Source organism: Solanum lycopersicum, chromosome 9 (genome assembly GCF_036512215.1).
Source record: "Solanum lycopersicum chromosome 9, SLM_r2.1".
Lineage (NCBI taxonomy): Eukaryota > Viridiplantae > Streptophyta > Magnoliopsida > Solanales > Solanaceae > Solanum > Solanum lycopersicum.
Window position 1 is genome coordinate 26,226,509 of NC_090808.1, and position 13,130 is coordinate 26,239,638.

Below are 13,130 nucleotides of genomic sequence, written 5' to 3' on the forward strand. Positions count from 1 at the left end.
TTCTACGAAAAAGAAACAGATAGATACATAGGGAAGTTCACATACAACGTGACTTGATTATTTAATTAAAGACTGAAATTTATTTTATTTAGTAAAGAACTTATCTATTCATCCAATTAGTTCTATGTTCGAATTCCTTGCAACCCATTATCATAACGAAAACTCTAATTTAATCCGTCAACTTCATTAAAAATTTGAATAGATCCACATACACCTCTGACACAAGTACATAAATCATGTAATATTATTGAGTAACAAACTTTCTACTTTCTATTTTATTTGTACAGAATTCGTGTAGTTGGAAATCCCTGATAACTAATTAAATAAATCAAGATTTTTACCACATGAAAATCCTAAAGATAGTACCAAACATAGGCAGATTCAACCATAGTACATTTACATGTAATTTGGTTGAAGTTGAAAAGGAAATGACAAAGGAAAACAATAATTTATCTGAAGTTCAACAGGAAAAAAATGAAAATATTCTGAAGAAAAAAAACAGAAATAAAATGGAACATACAATTAGGCTGCCCATCAGACTTGCACGTTCACTAATTGGGCCATTCTTATTTCTTTAGCATAAGAAACAAACAGACGAACAAATACAATCATCCAAGAAAGAATTTAAAATATTGCATGTTACACTAGTAGGTGAATACACAAATCCAGCTCCAGTCAAAGCACCAATATTTGGTGTCTTTGGATAATCGTTATCCTTTTTACTCTCATGTCATTTCTGTAGTTGATTGGAAAAAAATAACTATAACCCACAAGCAAACCAACATCACCCACAATGACCTGCGTGTCTGTTTATAGTTTGGGTTTAGGTAGTGAAGCAGACATGATGTATGTTGAGAGGCATGCCTCTAATTGTACAAACATCTCTCACCGTCAACACCTTCAATTCCTCATTTTGGGACGTTTTCATGCCACTAGTATTGAAAGGAGAGACACTGCCACTTGGTCCTGGGCTCTCTTCCCTGAATTTTGAATTTAGCATCGCAAGTTTACGCAGGCCGTCTCTTTATGTAGTCCTGTGATTTATCTTGGAGTTAAAGGCATTGCAAAAAACTAACACTCATTTGCTGCAATAAAGAAGGTCTCTTCTCGTCAAAGAAAAAAGGGAAGTAAACAAATTCTATCTAGAAGCCACTTGTGATATCTCAATATGTAAACATGTTAAAGGTCAAGTTACTTAAAATAGTTGTCCTGGTATAGTTGACCTTTTCCCAAAAAAGATTATGCAACCAAAATTATAGCATCTCTAAAATCAACTGTTAACTTATTTCATTTTTGGGTGCTATCAAATATGCTACAAAGTTATGCAAAACCACAGAGGGAACGAATCTGAGATACATACCACGGGCTTAAGCAACTCACCTATGATTTCCTGTGCCTGTCTCAATCTAATATCCACAATGCTGCCCGGCAAATCGGCTTTAGTTAAAATGTGGAGTGGTTCTTTCAGCTGCTCGTATCCTGGTTTTCCCTTAGTTTCTCCTCTTTGAAATTATCAATCATGAAAATATGTTGGAACTCCAATAATACAGTGAACTAAACTACCATCACATGAGTCTACAATTTGAAGAGTCTCTAACTGTTGTGCTGATTTATGATGAAAGAGGTGGAAAGTACTACAGATTGTTATAACTTTCTTCATTTGGAATCTACATTTTTTTTTGTCGACTGTGATTTCCTCACTACCACCAAGCTCCCACAGGCAATGAACTGCTTCCAAATTCTTCATCTTTTGTTTTTCCTGAGCATCTACTGGCAGGTGAGAACACTTCCTTTGCCACAACTAATTCTAGTGATACTATATTTAGTACAACACTCATAAAATTTCATTTAAAATATGTATATCCATAAAAAGAAAGAACCCATACACCATCAAGACTATAGCTATATCAGCAGTAACGAAAGACAATAAAAGAAATTATGTATGCTGCAGGACGGGAAAACGGTGCTACTTCCCCTTTAACATGATTTGGGCGTAGTGTCAGTTGCAAGCATGAATGTCATTTTTAACATACAAATGGACATAAATCATAATCAACACCAACAAATAACTGGTTCTATCATCACTGAAAAGGAAAGCTAGACAGGACACAAACTCAAAACTCCTGAAGGACATGAAGTCAGAGAAGCTAAATACTACTAATTATTTATGATCATAATTCATACTTTCATAGTAAGGGGCAAAAACTGACTAAGCTGAATTGAGGGATTGTAACTAGAAAGATATTGATACACACAAAGCCGATTCACTTTAAAACAGAATGACCAGTTTGTATGTTGTCGCTCTGATTCAGCAACCTCTCTTTCTCTACCTTTATTCCATCATCTTTCACAGTAACTAGCTCCCCTTTATCTACACTCTGAGAACCAGTCAGCCTTGCCAACATGACAAATGACATTCCCCCAAGAACATTATTCAAGCATCTCAAAACCACAACGGACGTTTTAAAAACAACTGGAGGAAGAGCTTTGTCTAGCAAGAACTCAATTCCATTAAGCGTTTGGTATCTTAAATTACTGCTGACACCCATATGAGTTGCCCATGTTCCAGCATTTAGAAGTGTTGGAGGGGGCTTATTTGGGGTCTCAAAATTAGGATCCATGTTGTTCCTTATCTTGATTAAGCCATTAGAAATTGCAGTTCCAACAAGTCCAGCAGCAAATCCAACTGCAGCAAAGAGAGTTCCTTTGTAGACCAATGTCCCAACCCTACTGAATAAACTGTAAGCCCCAGGCTCAAACATGTGACTTGGTGGGCAACTGGCGAAAATTGAAGGCAGGGCTCGACTAGAAACAGATGCTGTTGGTGCCAATATATACATCAACACAAAATTCAAAATGGAACCAACGACAAGTGTGGAAAACACAAAATCCAATTCATTAAGGCCAAAGTTAGGACGTGATGCCATGTCTCCTATGACAGCAGAAGTGACACCAACCAATTCCTCCATAAGAACCTTAAAAGGGAATTGTGGATCCGCAGCAACCCTAGATCTCCAGCCATTAACAAAAGCACCAATTGGTCCAAAACTGTTCAAGGAATCATCTGAATGTCCCCCATCACCCGAATCCCCATCACCACCGCCACCACCACCAATGCCAATGCTTCCTCCATCACCACCACCCCACCCAGCACAAGGAACTTGATACTTAATAAGCAATTGTTTAGAACCCACATGGCTGGTAGTTAATGGGTTAAAGCTGAGATTTCTGACGCAGCTGTTGTCTGAAAATGAGGGTTTGACAGCAGAAAAGTAAAGAGTTTGATAGTGATAGTGGGCTGGAAGTGAAGAGCAGCGAAGCTGAACCACCGCCGACATCTTTAAACCTACTAGAAGAAGATAAATAGAGTGATTTCAGCAAAAGGGGTTAGTTTTTGCAGACAGAGAGAGGACTGGAGTGGTTTGTTGTACTATCAGTAATGTGCACAAAAGAGACGGTGAAATGTATTTCTGCGTAGAAGGTAGAAAATAATCTAAAACCCTAAATAGAGGGAGGGCCGGGTGGGTCGAGTTTCATCATTTTTCTCTTAGTAGGAAATAGATTTGTCCTATTTATGTATTTTCCATATCTTCACAACTCACAGCCACTCACAGCCACTATTCAATAAAAATATCACGCTTTAATAAAAAGTGGATCTAAAATATCTCAACTATAATAAAATAATACATGGACGAGACAGCTTTTTTTAAAATAATACATGGACGAGACAGCTTTTTTTTTTTTTTTCATCCAGCTCCTCTCCATTTTTCTTTACTTTATTTTTCGGAAGTTTTTATTTAGATTAATGACATGTATCATAAATTAAAATAAATAATTAATATTTAATTTTTTGTAAATTAACCTTTAACCATGATTTAATTAATAAATACATTATATTTCAAGTATGAAAATTATTATAATCTCACAATCTTAGATATATATTGTCTTGTCCATAAACACAGAAAAAAAAAGTTTTCTTCCTTTTATTTATCGTAGGATCTTTTTTTCCGTTTATATAATATTTTTATTGTAATCTTTTGTTAAAGGCATATTTATCTGTGATTAATAAATTACCTAGCGATAATCAAACCATTTTAACAAACTAATTTTCATTTCATAATAAGATTACAAATACGGTGATACCAGTACATACCATAGTTAATTATAGTTTCTATACTTCTATTCAGTTAATTGGATAAAAAGATTATTTAAAAGAAAATTTTAAAAAATCTTACGTAAAAGAAATTTAGGAAGAAATTTTTTTTTCCTATATTTATGGACAAGATAATATGTTGCTAAGATAGTTATATCATAATAATTTTTAATACTTAATATATAATGTATTTATTAATTAAATTATGATTAGAGATTTACTTTGGAAATTATATCTTAACCATTTATTTTAACATATGTCATGTGTCACTAATCCAAATAGGAACTTGAGGAAACTGGAGAGAAGCATGATCCTTTTTTATATTAATGAAGTGTGTTAGAAATGATAAATGACATTCATATTTATAGTGTTGAGATGTCACCTCAAATATTACTTTGTTAAATGTCCAAACTTGTAGATACATAATTATCCACAAATGTTCATATCACCTTGAAAACATATATACATAAATCATGTAATTCCTGAATAAATTAAATGGGCAATCCACTTTTCAACGAATTTATAATACTTTTCCTTTGTTGTTTATAGATAATGTGTCTTGTAAGAAACTTTTTTGACAAAATTCAGTGAAAAAAAAGTCTTATAAAGGAAAAAGACATATATATGACCACGAGTCAAGTGAGGACATATTTCAACTTCTCTTGAAAGATCCTCTAAGTCCTACTCTTCACTTCTCAAAGCTCCTCATCTAACAAGAACTATATAGATAAATAAAAACATGTAGTTAGTATAACCACATGTACTAAGTATAACTTTATGCATAAAAATCATGAAAATGGACATTTATTGGAAATATGCATCTTTTCATTTTCCAAATCATATTTTAATCATGGTAACATCATTAATCAATTTAGAAACACATATATAATAATTAATCAACAATATCAAATTTAGGCAGCACTTTACAGTGAATTGACTTCACTGTTTCAGTGACTTACTAACCCCTTTAATAACCAACTTCTAGCATGTAATTTCCTCACTTAAAGTCATTCTAAGATTCACTTAAGTCACACAATGAGAGACCTCCCATACACCCTCTCTAGATGTGCTTAAACAATCCTTAGGATTACTTATAATGGGTCACATGCACACTTCAAAACATCAAACATATCAACATATAGACACTATGACATTTTCTAATCAAAGGATATAGAAAGACTTACTTAAGTAGGTCAAGAAGATAACGTCCATAATTGACCTCTTCAAGACTACCTAAATAATTCTTATGACTTCCTTAGTTCGTATCTTGTCCACATAATCAACATCTTCCCTAATTAGAGTCATTCTTAAGACTCATCTAGGTAAGATACAAAGTGACCATTCCTATTCCCCCTTCTCACCTTAACTAGACAACCCTTAACTACTCTAGATAGGTACTTATTCCTTTTACATACTCCATTACATAAGTCATTAATTCATTAAGACTCATACATCACATAAAGGACATTCAAATAATGGTCTTGGACAAAACCTAGGAAATACACATAACACCTTCAAAGTCTATTGTGCAATATTTAGATAGCGTCCCGTACCACCACCTAAACTTCATAAACTCCTCTAATTATAATAGGTATTCCATAAGATGAGAATAGGCAATAACCGACATAGACCATGATAACAAGACATGGAATCCGGAGTCATATCCTACTCCGATGAGGTTGTTTAACTTGCCAATGGTAGAACTTAGACACATACCATGTAGGCACATGGTTAAGTAATACGAAGGGCATACATTCTAATCTAGTCTCATACATAACTAGAACTACTTTCCCATACCATAATCTCTCAGTGATAGCCTTCATTCTCATAGAGTAATTCATATATTAGGCTCACATAAAAGGCTTCCATAACAAGTACATAACCTAATCACATTTACCCTACCAAGGGAGGTCCACTAGGGCTACCTAACAATGACGACAAGAATCTCATGATGACTTTCCTAAGGATTAATATGTTGTCGTTCCAGCCAACTAACCTTAAGTCCATCATTCCTTTACTTTAAAGGATACCATTATGACTTACTCTTCAATCAATCTTAACCTTACCCTGAAGTCAAGGTTTGTACATAAGAGACTCCCATAACTTCATTTTAAAGTCACATGTCATTCATACATTCAAGACTAAGAGTTCTAACACCCTAAATAGAGACATCACATATTCATAATCATATATACATAAAGCAAGATATACAAGTCAACCAAGACAATACATCACATGCTTCACTTTTAACACATAATACAAGTCATTCTAGAAACACCTCTAAACAACCAAAAATATTCAAGTCATCCTATATATCATCATAACATTATTAATATACTCCACACAGACTTACAAATCCATCAAATTAATTTCATTAAGTCCCATATTTAATTAATTAATCCATCAAATTAATTAAATTAAGCCTCGGTCAGACGAGACACTTAGTCAAAATTGCAATTGGCTAAGTCAATGGACTCCTATGTCTAGTCAACTTTGGAGGGGTATTTTTGTAATTAACTAATTAATTTATTAATTAAGTTAATTAATCTAAAGTTGAAGAATTAAACATAAGTTCCAAAAACCTATAAATCACGTCCATTCACAAGATACCCACGTAAGGCAATAAATAACAAACTAAAAGAACGTAAGAACACTAGAGGCTTTTCTTGGGTGATTTCAAGGGTTTCAAGGATTTCATTTGGGTGATCATTGTAGATTCGAATCTACATAAGGTATGGGTTTCTATCCTAGACTTCTTTGACTGAGAGAACTTTCTTTCCAAAAATTTAAAGATCTTGAAAACTAGGGTTCTCTCCGTGTTCTCGTCGAACTCCCTTGTCCCTAGTATCCTTTTCGATTCAATGTTGACTAGGTTAGAGATCATGTTATTTGTATGTGGTGCTGGATGATCTTATGTGTTATGTTCTTGAATTATGAATGTCGAATAAACTATGATTGAACACATTTGATGCTAAGGGTTTCTTACGTGAATTGACGAATGATGTATTACTAAGACAAGTTTCAAAAACATTAATTGTGATGTGTGACGTATTAATCCATACTTAATGTGACTTTATGAAGATGTTATATTCATCAAATGTTAATATGATGCTGTCCGCAACGCTTAAAACGTTATTCCTAAAGTCATGAACAAAGATTAGCTTGAAAGGTCATTATGAAATCGCATTTTGAATGAATTTACTATCTGGTGCCAATAAAATTAACTAACACTACTTTGTCAATAAGAAAGATTTCTATTGTCTAGGATTTTATGTAAATGATTTAAATATTTGCTAAAGGTTCATACATATTCAGTTATAATATGAGCATACGTAAAATTGGCTTATTTAAACAAAAATGGTTATGTAGTTTAATATCAAAATGTTGAGCCAATACTATCCATATGCCATTCTTGTGTAGTTAGAATATCAAATATATTATAAGAACTTCTAGAGTAACATAAATGAATCCATAACCAAGGCCATGGCATTCATCGGGACAACTCCCAACATGCTCTACAAGAATGAACCATGAACATATGTACTCATTGAAAGAAGTGTTGATCTTCTGTAAACGATGAAATGAAGCTACTACACTAAAATAAAGAACTAACATGAGTTATAACATAATAAAATGGGCCTAATTTAAGTAAGTGACCAGAATAGGGTATTAAAGGAAGTGAGACAAGTCTTACTTACACCTAAGCTACTATGTCAAAAGAAAACTCACGAATGAAGGTGTTAGAATGTGCGAGACTAGTCTATTAACACCTAAGGATGATATGTAAGGACAATTCACATTCATCAATGTAAAGTAAGGATTATATGTAAGGACAATTCATATTTCATCAATGTAAAGTAAGGATGATATGTAAGGACAATTCACATTTCATCAATGTATGGTAAGGATGACAAGTTATCAAAAGAGTAACTAAATGCTAATCTAGAAGCAAGCTTCCGTAATGCTTGAGTCAACTCTAAAAGATAAAGAAGATAATTAAAGTGAGCACAATACTGATAGACTAGTTATGAGCATGCACTTGCACGTGTAAGTCTCATGAGATGAGGTTACCACCGAGGTGGATAAGTAGTCTCATTACATCCCTAGTCTTCGAACTATGTCTAGCCAATATAGGAACTATCCCGTGGTTTCCACCTAAGCGAGCTAGGCCTATTTGGTTTCACTTTTATCAGAGATTCCACCCCTTTTTGATGTGGGACAGACAGTGGATTTCATATTTAGGTCACATGATCTATGTCAGTTAATGCTCACGATATGCTCTTGGTTCACTATAGCCATGAGACTCCTTTTCGGTGTGGAGTGAACACTTGAGATGGATTCGCCTTAGCCGGGGATCACCCATTTTCGGTGTGGGGCAGATACTAGATTTCATGAGTAGCTTACATGGTCTACATTAATTTTAACCGGTGAATCACCTCTTTAAATGTGGGGAAGATACTGGATTTCATGTTCGCTCGCATGACCTTTTTCCTAATGATGTCTCTATGAATGTAAGAAATAATGATGATGATGGAACATATGTTCAAAGTGAGCTATGAAGAAGCAATTTCCAATATCACACTCATGAAGTTTCAACTAATAATGGGCAAAGCCAAATAAGATTGACTTATAATGACTTCTTATATGATGCCAAAAAGGGAAATAGGAATATCATGGTAATTAAATAACTCATAACTTCCCTAACATTAAAGTAATGAAAAGATGGCATAGCCAATAAAACTGGCTTATGAAATGTTAATGAATACATAGAGTAAATAATGACCCACTATATGGTAGGGAAATCATTCCTTAGTCCTTGGATTACTTACATCGATTTTTTATAGGTATGGGAGTACAATGAATCATTACACTTGTAATTACAACATAGGACCAAAGGAATTATTGAACTACACAACAATAAGAAGAAAAAGACTGAAAAATAAACTACGTTTAGAAGCAAGAGCTCTCAGGTTCGGGTAATCAAAATCTCAAATCTTCATTCGAGTTTTTCTAAAATTACGTTGATGATACTAATGTATCGCAATCATATATAAAATTAGTTATGTGCTTTGAATGCATTAAAATACATCATATTCATACCATACTTCACAACTAACGAATTAGGAAAGTCTAGTGATATCACTTTCCAGAATTGATATGTTGTGTAGGAAGAGCTTTCCCTGATCATGCAGAGCCTTATGTGTATGTGTGAATAAACCCATACTTAGTACAAGTACTGTACTAACCCTATACAATTTACTATTTTTGTAGGTGCAGGTCAGAGGACAGATTGAAGACTCTCTGCAGCGGTTTGGACATCAGCATTCTCCAGACCAATTGGTACGTCCTCTTGATTTCAAGGATGCTACAGTTTTAGTCTAGCCTTAGTTTTAGACATATATACTGGTTGTTGTCCCTAGCGTTTCTTTTGTACTTTTATTTCAAAGCTTTGTAATAAGGCCGTGTTTGGCAAACTTATTACTGATATTATTCATCTTCTGTTTCAAATTGACTCTCTATGATAGATGGTTGTTCCATATGTCGAGCTTAGTATGTGAAATAAATATTTATTAATTATATGAAGCCTATGTATACTTCATACATATAAAATTTTTTAAATTTTCCGCTTAAATTAACCATATGAATGTAGTGAATGCAAGAAGAGGCTTGTCTGTGACCTCTAAGAGTTCAACGACGTCGGTTGCAAATCGGATTCCAGAATCCGGGTCGTGAAAAACATGGTATCAGAGTATGAGGTTAAGTAACCTATAATATAAATCTCAACAGAACAACGTTACGTAGTTTCGAGCTTATGGTTGTCAAGCGCACCATAATCATGACTTAGAGACTACGTGATGATAGGAAATTCTCCCTTCTTCTACTCTTTATCGTTCCATGTATAGTTGTGACATTTTAAGTCATTTTGAGGATCTAACTCTCTTCTCGTGTATAAGTGCAGAAAATTAACACAAGGAGAAATGCCACGAGAAAAGTTGAGGAAGTAGCTGTGGTACGGAATCAAGCTCCTTCTCAAGCCCCATTTTCTGCTGAACAAGTGACTGCAAATCCAGATGGATGTTGAAGTGAGAAATGCTTTGCTACAGATGGAACGTTCCATCATGACTCAGGCTCTAGCCATAATGGCTTAAGCCGCGAGAGAGGGGGCTCCCAGGGAGAATGCACATGCAAGCACTATGGTTAGCAGGCTGAGGGAGTTCACTAGAATGAATCCCCGATTTTACCATGGGTCCAAGGCCAGTGAGGATCCTCAGGAGTTTGTAGATGAGGTCCACAAGATTTCGTGCGCCATGGGAGTTTATGAAGAGGCAAACGCTTAGCTGACTGAATATCAACTCAAGGATGTGGCACAAGTTTGGTACCATATATGAGCACTATGAGTTTCTAGTCATGTCATTCGTTCTCATTAACGCACCAGACGTTTATGGACCTTATTAATAGGGTCTTTTGTGAGTACCTTAATTTATTCATCATAGTATTCATATATGACATTCTCATATACTCTTAGTCTAAAGAAGAGCATGAGGTACACTTAAGAAAGACACTTCAAGTACTCAGAGAACATCAATTTTATGCAAAGTTCACAAATGTGAATTTTGTTTCAGATCAGTGACCTTTATTCGTCATGTTGTGACCGACCAAGGTGTTGAAGTTTATCCTAAGAATGTTGAGGCGGTGAAGAATTTGCCGAGACCCCTTAGTCCTATAGATATTTGGAGCATTTTGGGTTTAGCCAATTATTATCGCAGGTTTGTGGAAGGGTTTTCCACTATTGCTTCGCCATTGAACACATTGACAAAGAAGAAGGAAAAGCTTGAGTGATCTGAGAGATGTGAAAAGAGTTTTCAAGAACTCAAGGACTGACTCACTTCGGCCCCAGTGTTGACGTTGCTGAGAAGTTGTGGGGTGCATATGGTATATTGTGATGCTTCCTGAGTAGGTTTGGGATGTGTTCTCATGCAGAATTGTAAGGTGATTGCATACACATCAAGACAATTGAAAATCCATGAAAAGCAATACCATTCTCACGATTTGGAACTTGCTGCGGTTGTCTTTGCGTTGAAGATATGGATACATTATTTATATGGTGTACATGTTAATGTGTAGACCATAAGAGTCTTCAGTATGTGTTCACGTAGAGGGAGTTTAATATTTGTCAGAGGAGATGGCTAGAACTTCTCAAGGATTATGACATGAGTGTGTACTATCACCTAGGTAAGGCCAATATGTCGGCCGATGGATTGAGTGATTAAGCATGGGCAGTATTTCATATATTGATGACGAGTAGAAGGAGCTGGTTAAAGAGGTGCATCAATTGCCAAAATTGGTTGTATGGCTGATGGATGCACCAAGTGGGGGTGCTTCGATTAACACAAGTTACAAATCCTCATTTGTTGTAGATGTTAAAGCCAATCAACACCTTGACCCTGTACTCATGGAGTTGAGGACTCAGTATCGAGTAAGTTGAATGAGTCATTCTTGTTAGGGGGAGATGGAGTACTCAAATATCTAAACATATTATGTGTGCCCAATTTGAATGATTTGAGGTCATGTATTTTGGCAAAAGCTCATGGTTCCCAATATTCCATCCATCCAGGTGCAACCAAAATGTACCAAGACCTTAATGAAGAGAGATATCTGTAAGTTTGTGGAGGAATGTCCAAACTGCCAACAGGTTAAGGTCGAACCCCTTAAGCCTGGAGGTCTCACTCAGACGATTGAGATCCGAATGTGGAAGTGGGAGGGTATTAATATTAATTTTGTGGTTGGTCTACTAAAGACTACCTTCAAGGCCGAATTCTATGCCAAGCTTTATATAGATGAGATAGTGAGATGGCATGGGATTTCTCTATCTATTGTTTCGAATAGAGGAGCTCAATTCACTTCTGATTCTTGGAAATATTTCTAGAAAAGCTTGGGTACATAGGTGAATCTTAGTACTGCTTTCCATCCGCAGACAGATGGGAAAGTAGCATACCATCCACACCGTTGAAGACCTGTTGAGAGCATGTGTTATTGACTTCAAGGGGAGTTTGGATGATCACTTGCTGCTGATAAAGTTCTCTTACAATAATAGCTATCATTCCAGTATTGGAATGTCACCTTTTGAAACATTATATGGCGAAATATGTAGATCTCCGATTGGCTGGTTCAATGTAGGAGAATCCGCCATCCTTGTTTTCGAGTGTCACGACCCGGATTCTTTGCATTCATTTAGTTAAATCTGCAGAAAATTTAAATATTTTATATGTATGAAGTTTACTTAGACTTCATATAATCAATCTAATTTAAAAACATATACTAACTTAAACATAAAGAACAACCATCTATCATAAAGAATCTATTAAAAACTGAAGATGAATATACCATAAATAGTTTGCCAAACACGATCTTAATACAAAGCTTCGAAACAAAAGTACGAAAGAAACACTAGGTATAACATCCACTAGTTATATCTAAAACTATTGCTAGACTAATGCGTGTAGCATCTTACAAATCAAGAGGACCTACCAGATTGTCTGGAAAACACGCTGAAGTCTAAACCGCTGCAAGTGTTGTCAATCTGCCCTCTGACCTGCACCTATAAAAATAGTAAATATTAGGGTATTAGTATACCACTTGTACAATGTATGGGTTTATGAACACATATACATAAAACTATGCATGATCAATGAAAGCTCTTCCTAAGCAACATGCCATTTCTGGAAAGTGTCATCACTAGATTTTCCTAATTTGTTATTTGTGAATTGTGGTATAAATATGATGTATTTTAATGCATTCAAATCACACAACTCATTTTATATATGATTACAAGAAATTAGTATCATCAAATATAATTTTAGAACAACCAGGGCGAAGATTTGAAAATTTTCTCAACCCCAACCCGAGAGCTCACATTCTAATACTTAGTTTTATTTTTAGTCTTCTTCTTCTTCTTGTTGTGTAGTTTAATAAATCC

At 35.0% G+C, this 13,130-nt stretch overlaps 1 protein-coding gene across 1 annotated transcript; it reads right to left on the reverse strand.

Moving 5' to 3' along the window:
- Window positions 1-1,999: 1,999 nt before the first annotated feature.
- LOC101243818 (protein RETICULATA-RELATED 3, chloroplastic) lies at window positions 2,000-3,610 on the reverse strand. The gene has a single exon (XM_004246923.5). It carries the CDS (start codon window positions 3,336-3,338, stop codon window positions 2,265-2,267), a length of 1,074 nt encoding a protein of 357 aa, XP_004246971.1. The 5' UTR covers window positions 3,339-3,610; the 3' UTR covers window positions 2,000-2,264.
- Window positions 3,611-13,130: the final 9,520 nt, after the last annotated feature.

Coding starts and splice junctions, on each gene's coding strand:
- LOC101243818 (XM_004246923.5), bottom strand. CDS start 3,338: ATGTCGGCGGTGGTTCAGCTTCGCTGCTCTTCACTTCCAGCCCACTAT.